Genomic DNA, 12730 nt, shown 5'->3' on the forward strand with positions numbered 1-12730 from the left:
TCATCGATTACAGTTATAAGTGCATTGACTTTGGTTAATGTTCGCCGACAATATCCAAATTGAGGCTCAAATGCTTTTCCCACTGTCCACAAAAAATTCTCCATCAGCCTATCCCTCGCAAAGCTCAACTTTTCTCCAAGCCCAGTCCTCCTCCACCACCTTCATGCATGCATGCGAAACAAATTATATATATAAATAGAGAGTTCAATAATATCAGTTATTCACAATGGAGATTGGTTTTTGAGGCCTGCTAGGTCTGAAGACTTGGTGGAAATTCAAGCGGGCTTGCTGAAATCAGCTTGGGATCTAGTGATAAACCTATTTGGTCTGCCTCAAAGAAAGGGATCTATGTGAGTTCAAATACATGGGAGGCTCTTAGGGAAAAAAGAGATCAGATTGAGTGGTGGAAGCTAGTCTGGTTCCCTCTAGCCATTCCTAAGCAAGCCTTCATTTTATGGCTTGCCATGAAAAACAGGTTGGTTACAAGAGAGAGGTTGCTGAATTGGGGTTATAGAAGAGATGTTCAATGCTCTTTTTTAGGAATCAATTGGAGAGCTGCAACCATTTATTTTTTTAATGCAGTTTCTGCTATAGAATCTAGAAGTTTTGTATGTCCAGATGCAAAGTGGCTAATCCTCCTATTATATGGGAGGATATTCTTCAGCTGGGATGTGGTTCTTGGGGTCGTAAAACTCGTAAAGGCTTGATTTGTCGTCTAGTCTTGGGTTTTGAGGTGAATAATATATGGTGCACTCGAAATGAAATTAAGCATGCAGGTCATCCAAGCACAGAGGAGTAGATTTTGAAGAAAATTATGTGGGAAGTTAGTGCTAGAGTGGCTGGGACAGGAAGGTTCCCAAAAACTAGTGTAACGACCCAGGGAAAAGCACTAGCCACATCTGCGCTATTACTAAAAAATGACTAGTTAATTTGGAACTTCTCTAGGACTAGTTAATTTGGAACTTCTCTAGGATTCATTATAAAGCTCAGTTTTACCTAGTAACTAGGCAATGTGAGACTTAGCACCTATAATTATTTTTATAAACCACCTACTCTATGTGAGCTTTTTCTTATCTTCTCAATATGGGACCGGGGTGTTACAAACTCCCCCTTTTAAATTTGTGACGTCATCGTCAGGGCCACGTCATGCAGTACTCTAGTACCACATGACCTAGTGTTACTAGGTGGCTCTGATATCATTTGTAATGACCCAGGGAAAAGTGCTATTCATATCTGCGCTATTATCCTAAAATGACTAGTCAATTTGAAGCTTTTTTAGAATTTATTATAAAACTCAATTTCATCTAGTAATTAGGCAATGTGGGACTTAGCACTCATGACTATCTTTATAAACCACCCACTCTATATTGGTTTCTTCTCATCTTCCCAATATGAGACAGAAGTGTTACAACTAAGGAGAATCTTGTGCTTTGTTCCTTATGGAACCTGCCTATAGCTTTGCTATGTTGATGCAAGTTGCTGCAGGTTTTTATGGTTTATGTGTTTTGCTTTTGCTTTTGTGGCCTGTGTAAAGTCCTTTGTAAGGGCTTGGTTAGCTTGTTCTGTTTGCTGTATGATGGTGTCTACAGGTTGTGATTTCTTTTAGTATGTTTGGGTTTTGGCCTCTGTGAGGCTGTGTCTTTGCCTGATAGGTAGGTTTGTAATTGGTGTTACTGTGCTTTTGATTTGTTTGGTTTCAATGAAGTTGCTTATTCATCCAAAAAAATAAATAAATATCAGTTTTGGAAAGAATGTCAATTACAACATTCATGCATGCATTTTATAATTACCTTTCGGATTTGGTAAGTTGTCAAGTACTAGCTAGCTTACAAATTTAGGCTGTAATTTATTCTTTAATGTTGCCATGAGATTTAGTTTCTATTTTACTAGTATTCATCATTTTTACACATGGGAAAAGTTCACATACACCCTTTAAACTACTAATAAATTGACAATATCCCTCTCAAACTTTCAATTGTGACATGCAATTAATGTCTCTCCCGAACTACCAAAAAATTGACAGTCTCCCCAATGACAAGAATACCCTTTAAAAAAAAAAAAACAAGGTGTGAAAATTTAAAAGTTTTTAATTTTTATTTCTTTTTTGTTTTCGAATTTATTGGATTTTTTTTTTCTAATTGAAAGAGAAAAAATTATGGCCATTTTTGTCTTTTTGCTCGCATTAGGGAAGATATTGTCAATTTTTTTGATAGTTTTGGAGGGACATTGTTACAATTGAAAAGTCTGGAGATGATATTATCAATTAAGTGGAAGTTTGAGGAGAGTACATGGGCTTTTCGCTTTTGGATGAGATCCAAATTAGAAAAAAAGCGATGTAAAATATTTACCTTGAGAGTTGTTTTAGATCCTCTTGATGGACTGCTTGTACCATGTTGAAGTCCAATTCTGCAAGCTCAAGCAAGATAGGGTTCATGTCCTCTCTGCTCCTATAAATATCAATGAACCACCTTACTTCAAGCCTTATCATCCTCCAATGCAGTGGAAGCTCCAAAGCATGCCTCACCAAAGAAGAAAGATTTTGATCTTCTGATATGTTTTGCTTGAGGTACTCTTTGAGTTTTCTAGTTGCAAAATCTCCTGCTTCCTCCAACATACTTTCACCTTCTCTCAAAAGGAATGAAGCTTCATACAAAGAAAGCATTCCCTTAGTATCCTCACCAAGCGACTCCTCCAAGTTCCCCTTATCATTTGTGAAACTATTGAAAATATCTGCAATCAACAAAGCTCAAGCTTGCTACTCATTAACGTCTATAAGTGATGAAATGCTATATATATTGTGAATTAGTAGGTTTGACTGTTTGAGGATGATGACAGGCCCAAAGGAAATAAATTTTGATTTATGTTGTCGATATTTTCTTTCTCCTACGTATTTTAAAAGTCAGGTTAATTAATGGAAAAACTTCACTTACCATTCATGATCTTTCATCACTTTTATAATCATATTCTTAAACTTTAAAAAGTGTAAATTTAGTAAGATTTTCAATTTCTTTTAATTTCACCATTCTAGTAGGATTTTCCGTCAAATCCTATCAAAATTTTCGAAATACTCCTATTCTTAAATAAATATATTAAAAAAGATTTCAAAGATTCATGTCTGAGTATTTATGCAAATTCCGTTAAATCCTAACCAACGCCTAAATCCTTGTATTTTTTTTTTCTTCTCTTTTTTTCCTAAAAGAATGAAGGGTATGTTGTGAATTTTGACACCTCTTCGTTAGAATTTTCCGTTAAATCCCAACTGATGGTTGAAAAAAAATAAGAAAAAAAGATGAATACGCTAAATTGACACTTTTTAAAATTTAAGGGTATAATTGCAAAAGTGATGAAAGATGAAGAGTGAAAAGTGAATTTTTCCCTTAATTGATTCTACTCAAATCAGCTTTCCTGTTTTATTTACTTTGGTAAAGAGTATGTATCTATATAAACATGTTTACCTTGAGGCACACTAAATCCATTTTGTCTTAGCAGTCTAAACCCAAGAGCAGTGGTGTATAAGTTCCTCTCCTTGTTGCATATACCATGATTGGTATTCATGTATACACCTTCCAATGTGCTCCTTATTTCATCCTCAAAATGATATGATAATCCAAGTCTTTGCAGGATATCAATCAGCTCAAGTTGCTCCCCAGGTTCCACCACTTTGTGAAACATCATCCTCACTTCTCCCTTCAACTCATCTAGCTGTCTAGTGCAGGATTCCCCCTGTCAAAAAATAGTTGTAAAAATTACTGATTAAGTGGTTGGATATGTATTAAGATGAGAGTTTGCATCCCGAAATGGAAATTTTCAATCCTATTATTACTAGTCGTCTTTGATTCTACTCATGTCTTGATGGGATTGGGGTCAAGCTATAAATGGCTCAGTTGGATTTGAGGCATTGCATGCGGTTTCTCATTGTTTAGGTCCTTTATGTGCAGCTTCCGATGACAGGACCAGCCCAACCACTAGGCGAGTTAGGCCGATGCTTAGGGCCCCCAAAATTTAAGGCCCCCCAAAAAAAATTAATAAGGCCCAAAAATTTTTTTAATAATGCCAAAAAAAAAAAATAATAAATAAATAAATTAACCGAGAAAACCAAATATGTTCTAGAAACAAGAAAAAAATAACAAAAAATCTGACAAGCCATCTTCTCTCTTTGCTGAAATTGCAAAGACCAAGAAAATAATTGTATTATTGTTTATTATCTAGCCGTTGGAAGGCTGTATTGCACAGCCGTAGTAATGAAAAGCCTCTAATCATGTTTTCTTGGACACCACAAGAAGAAAGAAAACAAACATTTCAAATACCAGGGCCCTTTTCTCAACCTTCCGCCATTTTTCTCTTCTTCTCGAAGTCTCCAAGATTTCAAGAACCTTCATGCTTCATAATTTCTTTGCCAAATCAGGTTTTATTGTTCGATTTTTATAATTTATTTTATTATAGTCAAAATATTCTTTTATATAAATCGTGTTTGTTTAATTTTTTATTTTTGTAATCAAACATGTATACTAGAAAATATGCATTTGGATATGAAAATAAATAAATAAATAAATAAAAAAAGAAGAGAAAAATAGAAAAAACTGATTGAATCTCAAAGAGGAGTTGTTGATCAAGGGGTAAGGATTCATAAGAAAAAAAAATTGATTTCATTTTTTTTTGTATTGTTTATTTTTGTGTTTGATGATTTTTGACAATTTTTTTTCGTAAGTTTAAGGATTCATAAAAAAAAAATAAAAAAAAATAAAAAAATTTGAATTTTTTTGTAAAGTTTATTTCTATGCTTATGATTTTTCTGGTGGATTTTGTACGAGTTTTTGACAATTTTTTTGGTTGTTTTGTTTTTTCAGCTCATAATTCTTTTGCAAAATCAGGTTTTATTGTTCTATTTTCGTAATTTATTTTATTAGAGTCTGAATATATTTTTTTATAAATTATGTTTGTTTAATTTGTTAATATTTTTAATCAAACATGTTTAAAAAAACTGATTGAATAAAGAAGAGCTTTAAATGAATTTGTTATTAGCAATAAACAAAATGTTTATGATAATTTAGGTGAAAAATTCATAAATGAATAATAAATTCATAAAAAATAATTAAAAAATAATGAAAATATTATTGATGTATTTATGTCCAGTGGGCACTATCGGGCACATAGTAGGATAGCTACTGTCAATGTCTCCCACCTGCCTTTTTAATTAGTGAAGAAAAAAAAAAATAATAAAAAAAAATAAAGGAAAGGGAGGGCCAAATGTCCGTACCACGTATTCACTTGTAAGTGACTGGATGTAATTGTAGTGCCAAATGGAAGGTTGATAGTTTGCTGATCGCCGAACAGTACTACCTCCGTTACTAACTGAGATTTCGTTGGTGGCCATGCACTTGGAATTAGGACGAGGAACATTGCCATTTCTGGATATTACAGGTGCGTTGGGACGTTTAAATGGGAGCAGTCCAGTGAGATTGCAATGGTGGACTGAAGCAAGAAGGTGAAGAGCCATTGAGAAAGGCCTTTAATTACTCCTGGAGCCTGATCAATGGGTTACTTGGAAAAATATGCTTCCACACTTCCACTGCATTCCTTTATATATTAATTATACGTACGTGAAAGGCTGCCATCTTTGTCATGAAATGTAATAATAGCACACACTCTAGTTAGCCAGTAAGAGGATCCTATTCCCTAGTAAGAGGCCCCGTGAATCTAGGTTTGTACAATGCCATGGCTCTTAGCAATTATTGTATTTAACCCCGCTAACCACATTGCTTTAGGAGATTAACAACTATCCGTTGATTAGCGGTTATTTATGAGAGCTTATTTTTGTGTTTTGAGCCTCTTCTTACAATCTGTTTTAAACGGTTTCGAGACTGTCTAAATGTTCTATACTTGTTTTAGGATTCGTTTGGGTATGCAATTTCAAATAGTGTAATTTTAAAATGTGTTATTTGAAAACATAATTTTTAAAAATGCTAAAAAAATTGCAGTTTGTCATTTAAAATTATGCGTTTTCAAAAAGCATCACATTGGCTACGATTTGAAAAAGCAAATTAATTTCTACGTTTTTAAATCACAATTTTTTAAAAACGCAATCACAGACGATTCATTTTTTGTGTTTCAGTTTAAAATCGTACTTTTTTCAATAAAATTGCAATGCCCAACCCACTTTTAGTTTTAGTTTTTTTTTTTTTGTTAACATATTACATATTCCAACCACTAACCTAAAACAAGTTAACCCAGGGCAAAATACGAACCATGAAAATGATTTTGATGCTCCAATCTCAAGGGGTACAATGAAATATTATCCTGCATGTGCGCATTCTTTGCAATAATGCATGACGGTCTGTCCTGTTTCCTGTCGGTATATGTGCCGCAATCATGCATGATATGTCATGTTGCTGTAAAACTTGATTTACATGTTCGTATACCAAATAACTTGGAAATCCAGTTCGATATGCATGCTTCCCCATTTGAGGCAGCAAGGACGAATCAAATTTGAAAATATATTATATATGGCACAAATGCTCCCCAACTTGAAGACACGAGTGATGATGGATAGCTATAACTTTTTCCGAAATTCATTAAAAAATAATAAAATTGTGACGCAGGATGCCATTTCAAAAAAAGTAATGATCTCAAGCATTATTCTTCTTATGGCGGGGTTTAGGCCAAATATGCCACTGTGAAGTGACTTGAAAGGATATCAGATCCATGCTATGATTCATCTTAGGACATGATTGGTTAAGGGCTATCACGCAAGAGCAGAACTAGAACTTTTAGTTTGGAGAGGCCAAATTTAGAGAAAAAAAAAAAAAAAAACTTGGATGGTTCCGCTCCTATTAATCAGGTACTTTTAATTTCTACAAATCATACTTAAAAAGGAAATAACATATCAGTTATAAGTAGAATAAGACATATTAGAAGGGAATCATAGTTTATAACCATCAGACATACATAGTTTTCAATCCTGATACGTGTTGCATATCAGAAGAGAAGCAAACGTGGCAACTCATTATTTGACAAAGGCAGCTATCCAACAATCTTTGAAACAAAAGGGGGAAAGGCGGTTTTACAAGAAAATGCAAACTTACCCATAAGTTTATCTTTCCCTTAATTCTCATTTGTTTCTCTTCTTTTATTTCTTTTCAATCCCGAACTATTTCTAATCAACCAACTAAACCACTACTCCTAGCTTATTTCATTAAGCAACTTGACCAACTAATTATCACACTAATGCTATTATCATAATTTTATCATTCCTATCTCATTAACCTTATCTTAATATATTTTTTATTTCAGACCTATTAATGTCTAGATGTCTCCATAGTACACTTGGTTGTTATGATAATAAGTGCCAGTTACATAATTAAGTTCAAAAGCTCAACCTGAGACCAACTTTTGAAGCATGTATGACATCTTGTGTGAATAATGTGCAGCAAGGATAAAAGCTCAATCCAAGATCATTGTTTGAAGTATATATGTTCAATATCTCCTTTGAACATCATGTAAGTAATTAAAATCATCCAACAGATTCTTAAGCTTAGTTGAAGGATGTTCAATACTTCCGCATTGAAAAGAAAATTGAGAGAGAGAGAGATAGAGAGAGAGAGAGAGGAGAGATTGCTTTCACTCAATACTTCAGCATTGAAAAGAAAATCCCGACTTTACATTGACGGCTAACCCCCTTTTTTTTTTTTTTTTGGAATTTTTTTGTTCTGTTAAAGCAAAAAGGTCATTGAATCAGAAATTAGCCTCATCCTCGGCAAATTTCTCCAAATACGTCAAAATTGAAGGCCTAAGATCATCTTTTACTTTGTCTTTCGTTTCAAAAACGCCCTTCATTATACGTGTGTAAAGCCTTTCAAGCTGCGGAATGTTGTAGGTTGCAGTACGCTCCACAAAAAGCCGCCTGACAGACTCTGTTTGGCCTGAAATGTCAATATCACACATGGTAACATCTTCGGGTCCACTCCCATCAGCATGACCAGAAGGCTCTCCACAAGTTTCGGGCCGATCACCATCACCATCACCGCAAGACGTTTCTGGCCTTTCTGGATTTGTGTCATTTGTCTCCTGTTCCTGGGATGACTTTGCCACAACTGAATCTTGATACCGTGACTTATCTTCTGCAATTGAACCTGATTCTTACCAAACAAGTTCAATATCAATAACTCAAGTTTTATACCTGATTCTAATGGGTAATCAAATAGGAGACAGACTAGCAGTTTGATCTCTAAGGTGTGGATATATTTTGCAACACAACAATGTAGTCAGAAAAATCTAAAAGAAGATGAATCCAGCATGCATCTCTGTCAACTCCAGCGCAATTAGGGTGAGGGATCAAGGACTAAAGCACAATTCAAAACTAAACAACTCTTTGATGCAATACTAATACAATTGATGTTATTAATTTCAATCAGGTGTCTCACGGCATTTCCTATAGCAATTTTACCCACTGCCCTATATTTGGAAGTGAGCAGGTTGTGGATGATATTTGAAAATATCAGGATTCGAAAACAGCACATTATTTCATAGAGCTGAAATTATGCTAGAAGCCTAGAAGTTACACACTACAACAATGCAGATATTCCTAATTCATTGATATTGAGGCAAGCCTCAAATATAGTATTACTAACTTCCACATTATCCAACTTCTGTGACAGAAAAACCAGACAATTAAAGTCTATTGGAGAAATAAGAAACGTTGGATTTATCAACCACAATCTTTGATATGGTATGATGATAGTGATCTGGATCCAATATGCGAGTTAAAGTGAGGCTTGCTGACAGAAATTTACTGTTCACCACTGCAGTCTTCCAACTTCCAACCCAATCGGGTTCAGAAGCTAATGTCTTCAACCTAACCTGACACTGACAGTACATATCAAACCACACTGACACTGACAGGGTGTCGAGCAGGGATCGGTCGGTTGGTCAATTGAAAAGGCTAACTTGAAGCATGGGGAAGAAGCCTCCTGGGAAGACTGGATTTTAGTTTATTCTGCCAGCAAGACTAGGGTTTAAGAAAGAACAACCAGCATAAAACAGCCCTCCTATGGAAGGACAGTGCCGCGGTGGAGAGGGTGGAGGCTGAGAGGCCAGGAGGCTGCTCTTTTTTTCTTTTTCTTTTTTGGGAGGGCCCGGGGGAGGGGGGGGTGTCTGAAAGGCGGCCACGGTTTTGTCTACGGATGAGTGTAAAGACTGAAAAAGTGTATTTATATTAAGGGGCAGGTAGCATTGGAAACCCACTATATAAAACTGTCCCCCGAACCAAACCCTTGTTGAAACTAAAAACAAGAAGACCTGAACTGGTCTGGGGGGACTTCAACTTCGACCGATTTTGATCAGTTTCAGTTAACCAATTCCAATTCTTTTACAAACCCTAAACCCTAGAATCTCCCACACCATTCTGTATCCAAAAAAAAGGCGCTGTTTATATAATTTTGCAAACTGACAAGGACTAGTAGCACCAGACTCCTTGAAAAAGCCATATGTCAGAAGGTGGATGGCAAGTCAAATGTGTATAATGCATGTAGCTCAAAGTGTTAAATCCAAAGGAAGGGATGATAACGGTAATAGCAAACTACTGAAGAGCTAACTTTGATATAAGGCACCATATCTAATTCATTCATCACCACGATGTGGTTTGGAAACTGTCCTTTTGTCTCCTCAGGTTTGTTCTCTCATAGTTTACTGTTAAGATAGGAAAATCCACTTTACCTTCTCAATGCAAGGGTGTTTATGCGCATATTCCATCTATATTAACCGCGACATACTGGAAGAGAGCTATAGGAGTCAACGCCATAGTTTCCAACCAACACATTAACAAAGTGAAAATGGACTGTACAACAAGAAGAAAAATCAACTATGGTGAAATTGAGAAATATATATATATATATATGCAAACAGGAAAAGCTATTTGAATGACCATTGACCATTTCCCCAAAAAAACCAAGCTATATGTATTCCATATGAGATCAGTAAACTGGATCCAGGAATGAGATCAGTAATTTAAAGAGAGTTTTCCATTAATTTGGGACTGGACCAATGGTGTTATGTATTTTTATTCCCCCTAGATACAACGTATGAGCCTTCTTGCTTGTAACAGCTTTAGAAGATAAAGTTCAAAATAATAGGCAGTAAAGGAAGATATCAATGAGACCACCCTTTGTATATCGATTATCTGAATTATAGATGAGATTATGACATTGAATTTCATAAAGGCATAGAAGTAAAATGATAATTATTATAAAGGTTTTACTACCTGCATGTGCAGCATCGGCATTCTTCTTTGGCCTTTTCAGTGCCTCATAGCTTTGATCCAGATTAACCTCTGGCTGGACATTACGAAGTCGAGCACTTGCTCTGGTAGTAGTAGTTCCCAGTTGCACCACAGGGGTAGATGGGAAAGTAGACCCACCCAAATCATCTAGCGTATGCACAGGACCACCTTGAGCAGCAATCTTGTCACAGTATGCAACCAGCGCAGGGTCCATCTGTGATAGCATCCCTTGCACCTGAGGATAAAAATAAAGGAATTATGTTATGACATATAAGTGAGTCCACAAAATCTAAAAGCAATGAACAATACTTACTGCATCTCGAAGTTCATAAGCTCTACTAACAATCCTAGCGCCATTGTAATCATCTCCATTATAAGCCTGAAGCAGGAATAGCAGAATACATCAAACTGCCGCATCAAAAATTCATAACAGAATCACTAAAGCGTGATTACAAAAACTTTTGAGTTGATCTTTGTGCACCATATTCTTTGACTTGCACTAACAAACTCAAAAGTAAAAAAATATGCAATAAAGTCACAAAACAAAAACAGTAGCACCATATTTCTTTGGTAGAACTTCAGATATTCAAGGAAGTTTTATGCAATTGCATTGGTGACTAAACATGAGCTCATTGGTATAGAAAACTATTAAATTACAATTCTCTAGCCCTATTTGGTATGGAGGATAGAAATGTAGAGGGGGGAAAAAGACAAAAGGAAAGATCTCGCTATCCATTGTGGGTGTTTTATAGAAAAGATGGAAATGTGAATGGATGTAAAATGGACAACGCTTTCCCTTGTTTAGCACAATAATTCAGTCAATTACAATCAACAAAAAGAGGCATAAATCAATAGGAATCAGTCTTATATTGCACCATTTACTGTCCAGTACCAGTGAACATCAAAGATTTTAGAGAAATGCTAGGGGTACCAAATCTTTTACCAAGAGAGCTTTGCCAAACTGCTGTGTAACCCATTCATTGGTATCCATTACATTTCTCTTAATTAATTATTTTGTTCCTCTCCAATAAATGAATTACACATCAGTTTGGTAAGGCTCTCTTGGTGAAAGATTAGGTACCCTAGCATTTCTAAAGATTTTATTATCTTCAACATTTAACAATACAACAAGATGCCTTAGTTAATCCCTTATATAAAATCACATTATTATCAGTGTCACCGATAATGTCAATAACAAAAACATTACTGTCATAGCAAAAATCTCTTAAAGTAATATCCAATAGTATTCCAAAGAACCAGCTCGGTTCAATAGTTTGTAATAATATTTTCTAGAGTTGAACACATTTAAGCCCCCTTGACAGGTGTGACACTTGGATACACCAAACTACTATTTTGTGACAAAAAGGTCACTACCATTTTGTGACAAAAAGGTCACTTCATTAGGGGTAAGCATTAAAATGGATGGAAAAACCAAATTTCACCAAAATCTTCCAAAAATACCCCCACTTTGACCATGGAAAAACCAAATTTGCCCTTTATAATTATTAATCAATTAAAAAAGAAAATTGACATAAAAATAAAAAAATAAATAAAAATTGAAGATCGGGGTGGCCAAACCGCCCCCCCCCCCCCTAGATTTATTTTTTATTTTTTAATTTTTGTTTTTAAATTTAGTTTTTTTTTCTATTATTTATTATTAATAGAATTTCCCCATCTGTTATTTATTATTAATAAACTTTTGTTCCTTTTTTTGGTCAGTTTTCTTTTTTTACTGAATAATAATTATAAAAACAAAAAATCTGATTTTTCAATGTCAAAGTGAGGGTAATTTCGGAAGATTTTGGTCAAATTTGATTTTTCCATGCATTCTGACAGTTAACCCTAACGGAGTGGCCTTTTGAAACAAAATGGTAGTTTTATGAATCCAAGTGTCACACCTGTTAGTTTGTGGGGATTCCTTTTTAAAAAATAACTAGTAGTTCAAGGATCTTAAGTGTATTTAACCCTATTTTCTAAAATTCGTTAATTAAAGATGTACTTGGGTTTTTTCTATATCAATATTCTTTTGGTATGAAGATTTTATATAGAGAAGATGTCAAAGAAGAAAAAAGGTGCATGGACCGTACTTGAGCTCCGGATCAGCAATCTTTGTTGGTAACCTGTGAAATATAAATTTCTATCTTTTCAATTTTTTTAATCTAGCAATTTTTCAGTGCACAAAGGTGTTTTGAGGTAAAACATAAATATTCTTCCATATGTTAGCTTATAATTGATACTAAGGAAGCCTATAGCATTACGAGAAAAGAAGATAAATGGAAACCTTTTGGAACATAAATGACAGTTCCTTATATCTTAAATTCTCTTTACGAAAGCAATGTTACTTTGGGTTATAACATCATACATGTGCACACTGTGTGCCACTGCTAATTTGTTCTGGTGATTCGACTGTTGTGCACAGTTTCACATTGCAAGAATATTCAACATCTAATCTTCCAT

The 12730-nt window shown here is 34.9% G+C and overlaps 2 protein-coding genes across 3 annotated transcripts in view; both read right to left on the reverse strand.

The window, feature by feature from the left end:
• Positions 1–5757, reverse strand: part of LOC132166983 (myrcene synthase, chloroplastic-like) — an 8829-nt gene extending 3072 nt beyond the window's left edge. Inside the window, exons 1-5 of the mRNA XM_059577865.1 lie at positions 5753–5757; positions 5258–5507; positions 3456–3723; positions 2349–2730; positions 1–159 (exon numbers count right to left, since the gene is read on the reverse strand). Of these exons, the coding sequence (XP_059433848.1) occupies positions 1–159; positions 2349–2730; positions 3456–3723; positions 5258–5507; positions 5753–5757 (1064 nt within the window). The remainder of the gene's footprint in view (positions 160–2348; positions 2731–3455; positions 3724–5257; positions 5508–5752) is intronic.
• A 1713-nt stretch (positions 5758–7470) lies between these two features.
• On the reverse strand, positions 7471–10684 carry LOC132188537 (ATPase family AAA domain-containing protein At1g05910-like). 2 transcript variants are annotated; one of them, XM_059603030.1, is made up of 3 exons: positions 10587–10684; positions 10256–10508; positions 7471–8129 (listed from the first exon to the last, which is right to left on the reverse strand). In XM_059603030.1, the coding sequence occupies exons 2-3, from the start codon at positions 10497–10499 to the stop codon at positions 7732–7734; spliced, it is 642 nt and encodes a 213-aa protein (XP_059459013.1). In that variant the 5' UTR covers positions 10500–10508; positions 10587–10684; the 3' UTR covers positions 7471–7731. The 2 variants fall into 2 exon arrangements, with proteins under 2 accessions (XP_059459013.1, XP_059459019.1); XM_059603036.1 differs by having other exon boundaries at positions 7471–8135.
• Between the last annotated feature and the right edge of the window lie 2046 nt (positions 10685–12730).

The sequence above is a fragment of the Corylus avellana genome, chromosome ca1 (genome assembly GCF_901000735.1).
Source record: "Corylus avellana chromosome ca1, CavTom2PMs-1.0".
In the NCBI taxonomy this organism is placed as follows: domain Eukaryota; kingdom Viridiplantae; phylum Streptophyta; class Magnoliopsida; order Fagales; family Betulaceae; genus Corylus; species Corylus avellana.

Excerpts from the sequence above, each read along its gene's own strand:
- LOC132188537 (XM_059603036.1), bottom strand. The coding sequence starts at position 10,499 with ATGCTATCACAGATGGACCCTGCGCTGGTTGCATACTGTGACAAGATT. Across the intron at positions 8,136-10,255 it reads TGCCGATGCTGCACATGCAG|AATCAGGTTCAATTGCAGAA; the intron begins GTAGTAAAACCT and ends TTGTTTGGTAAG.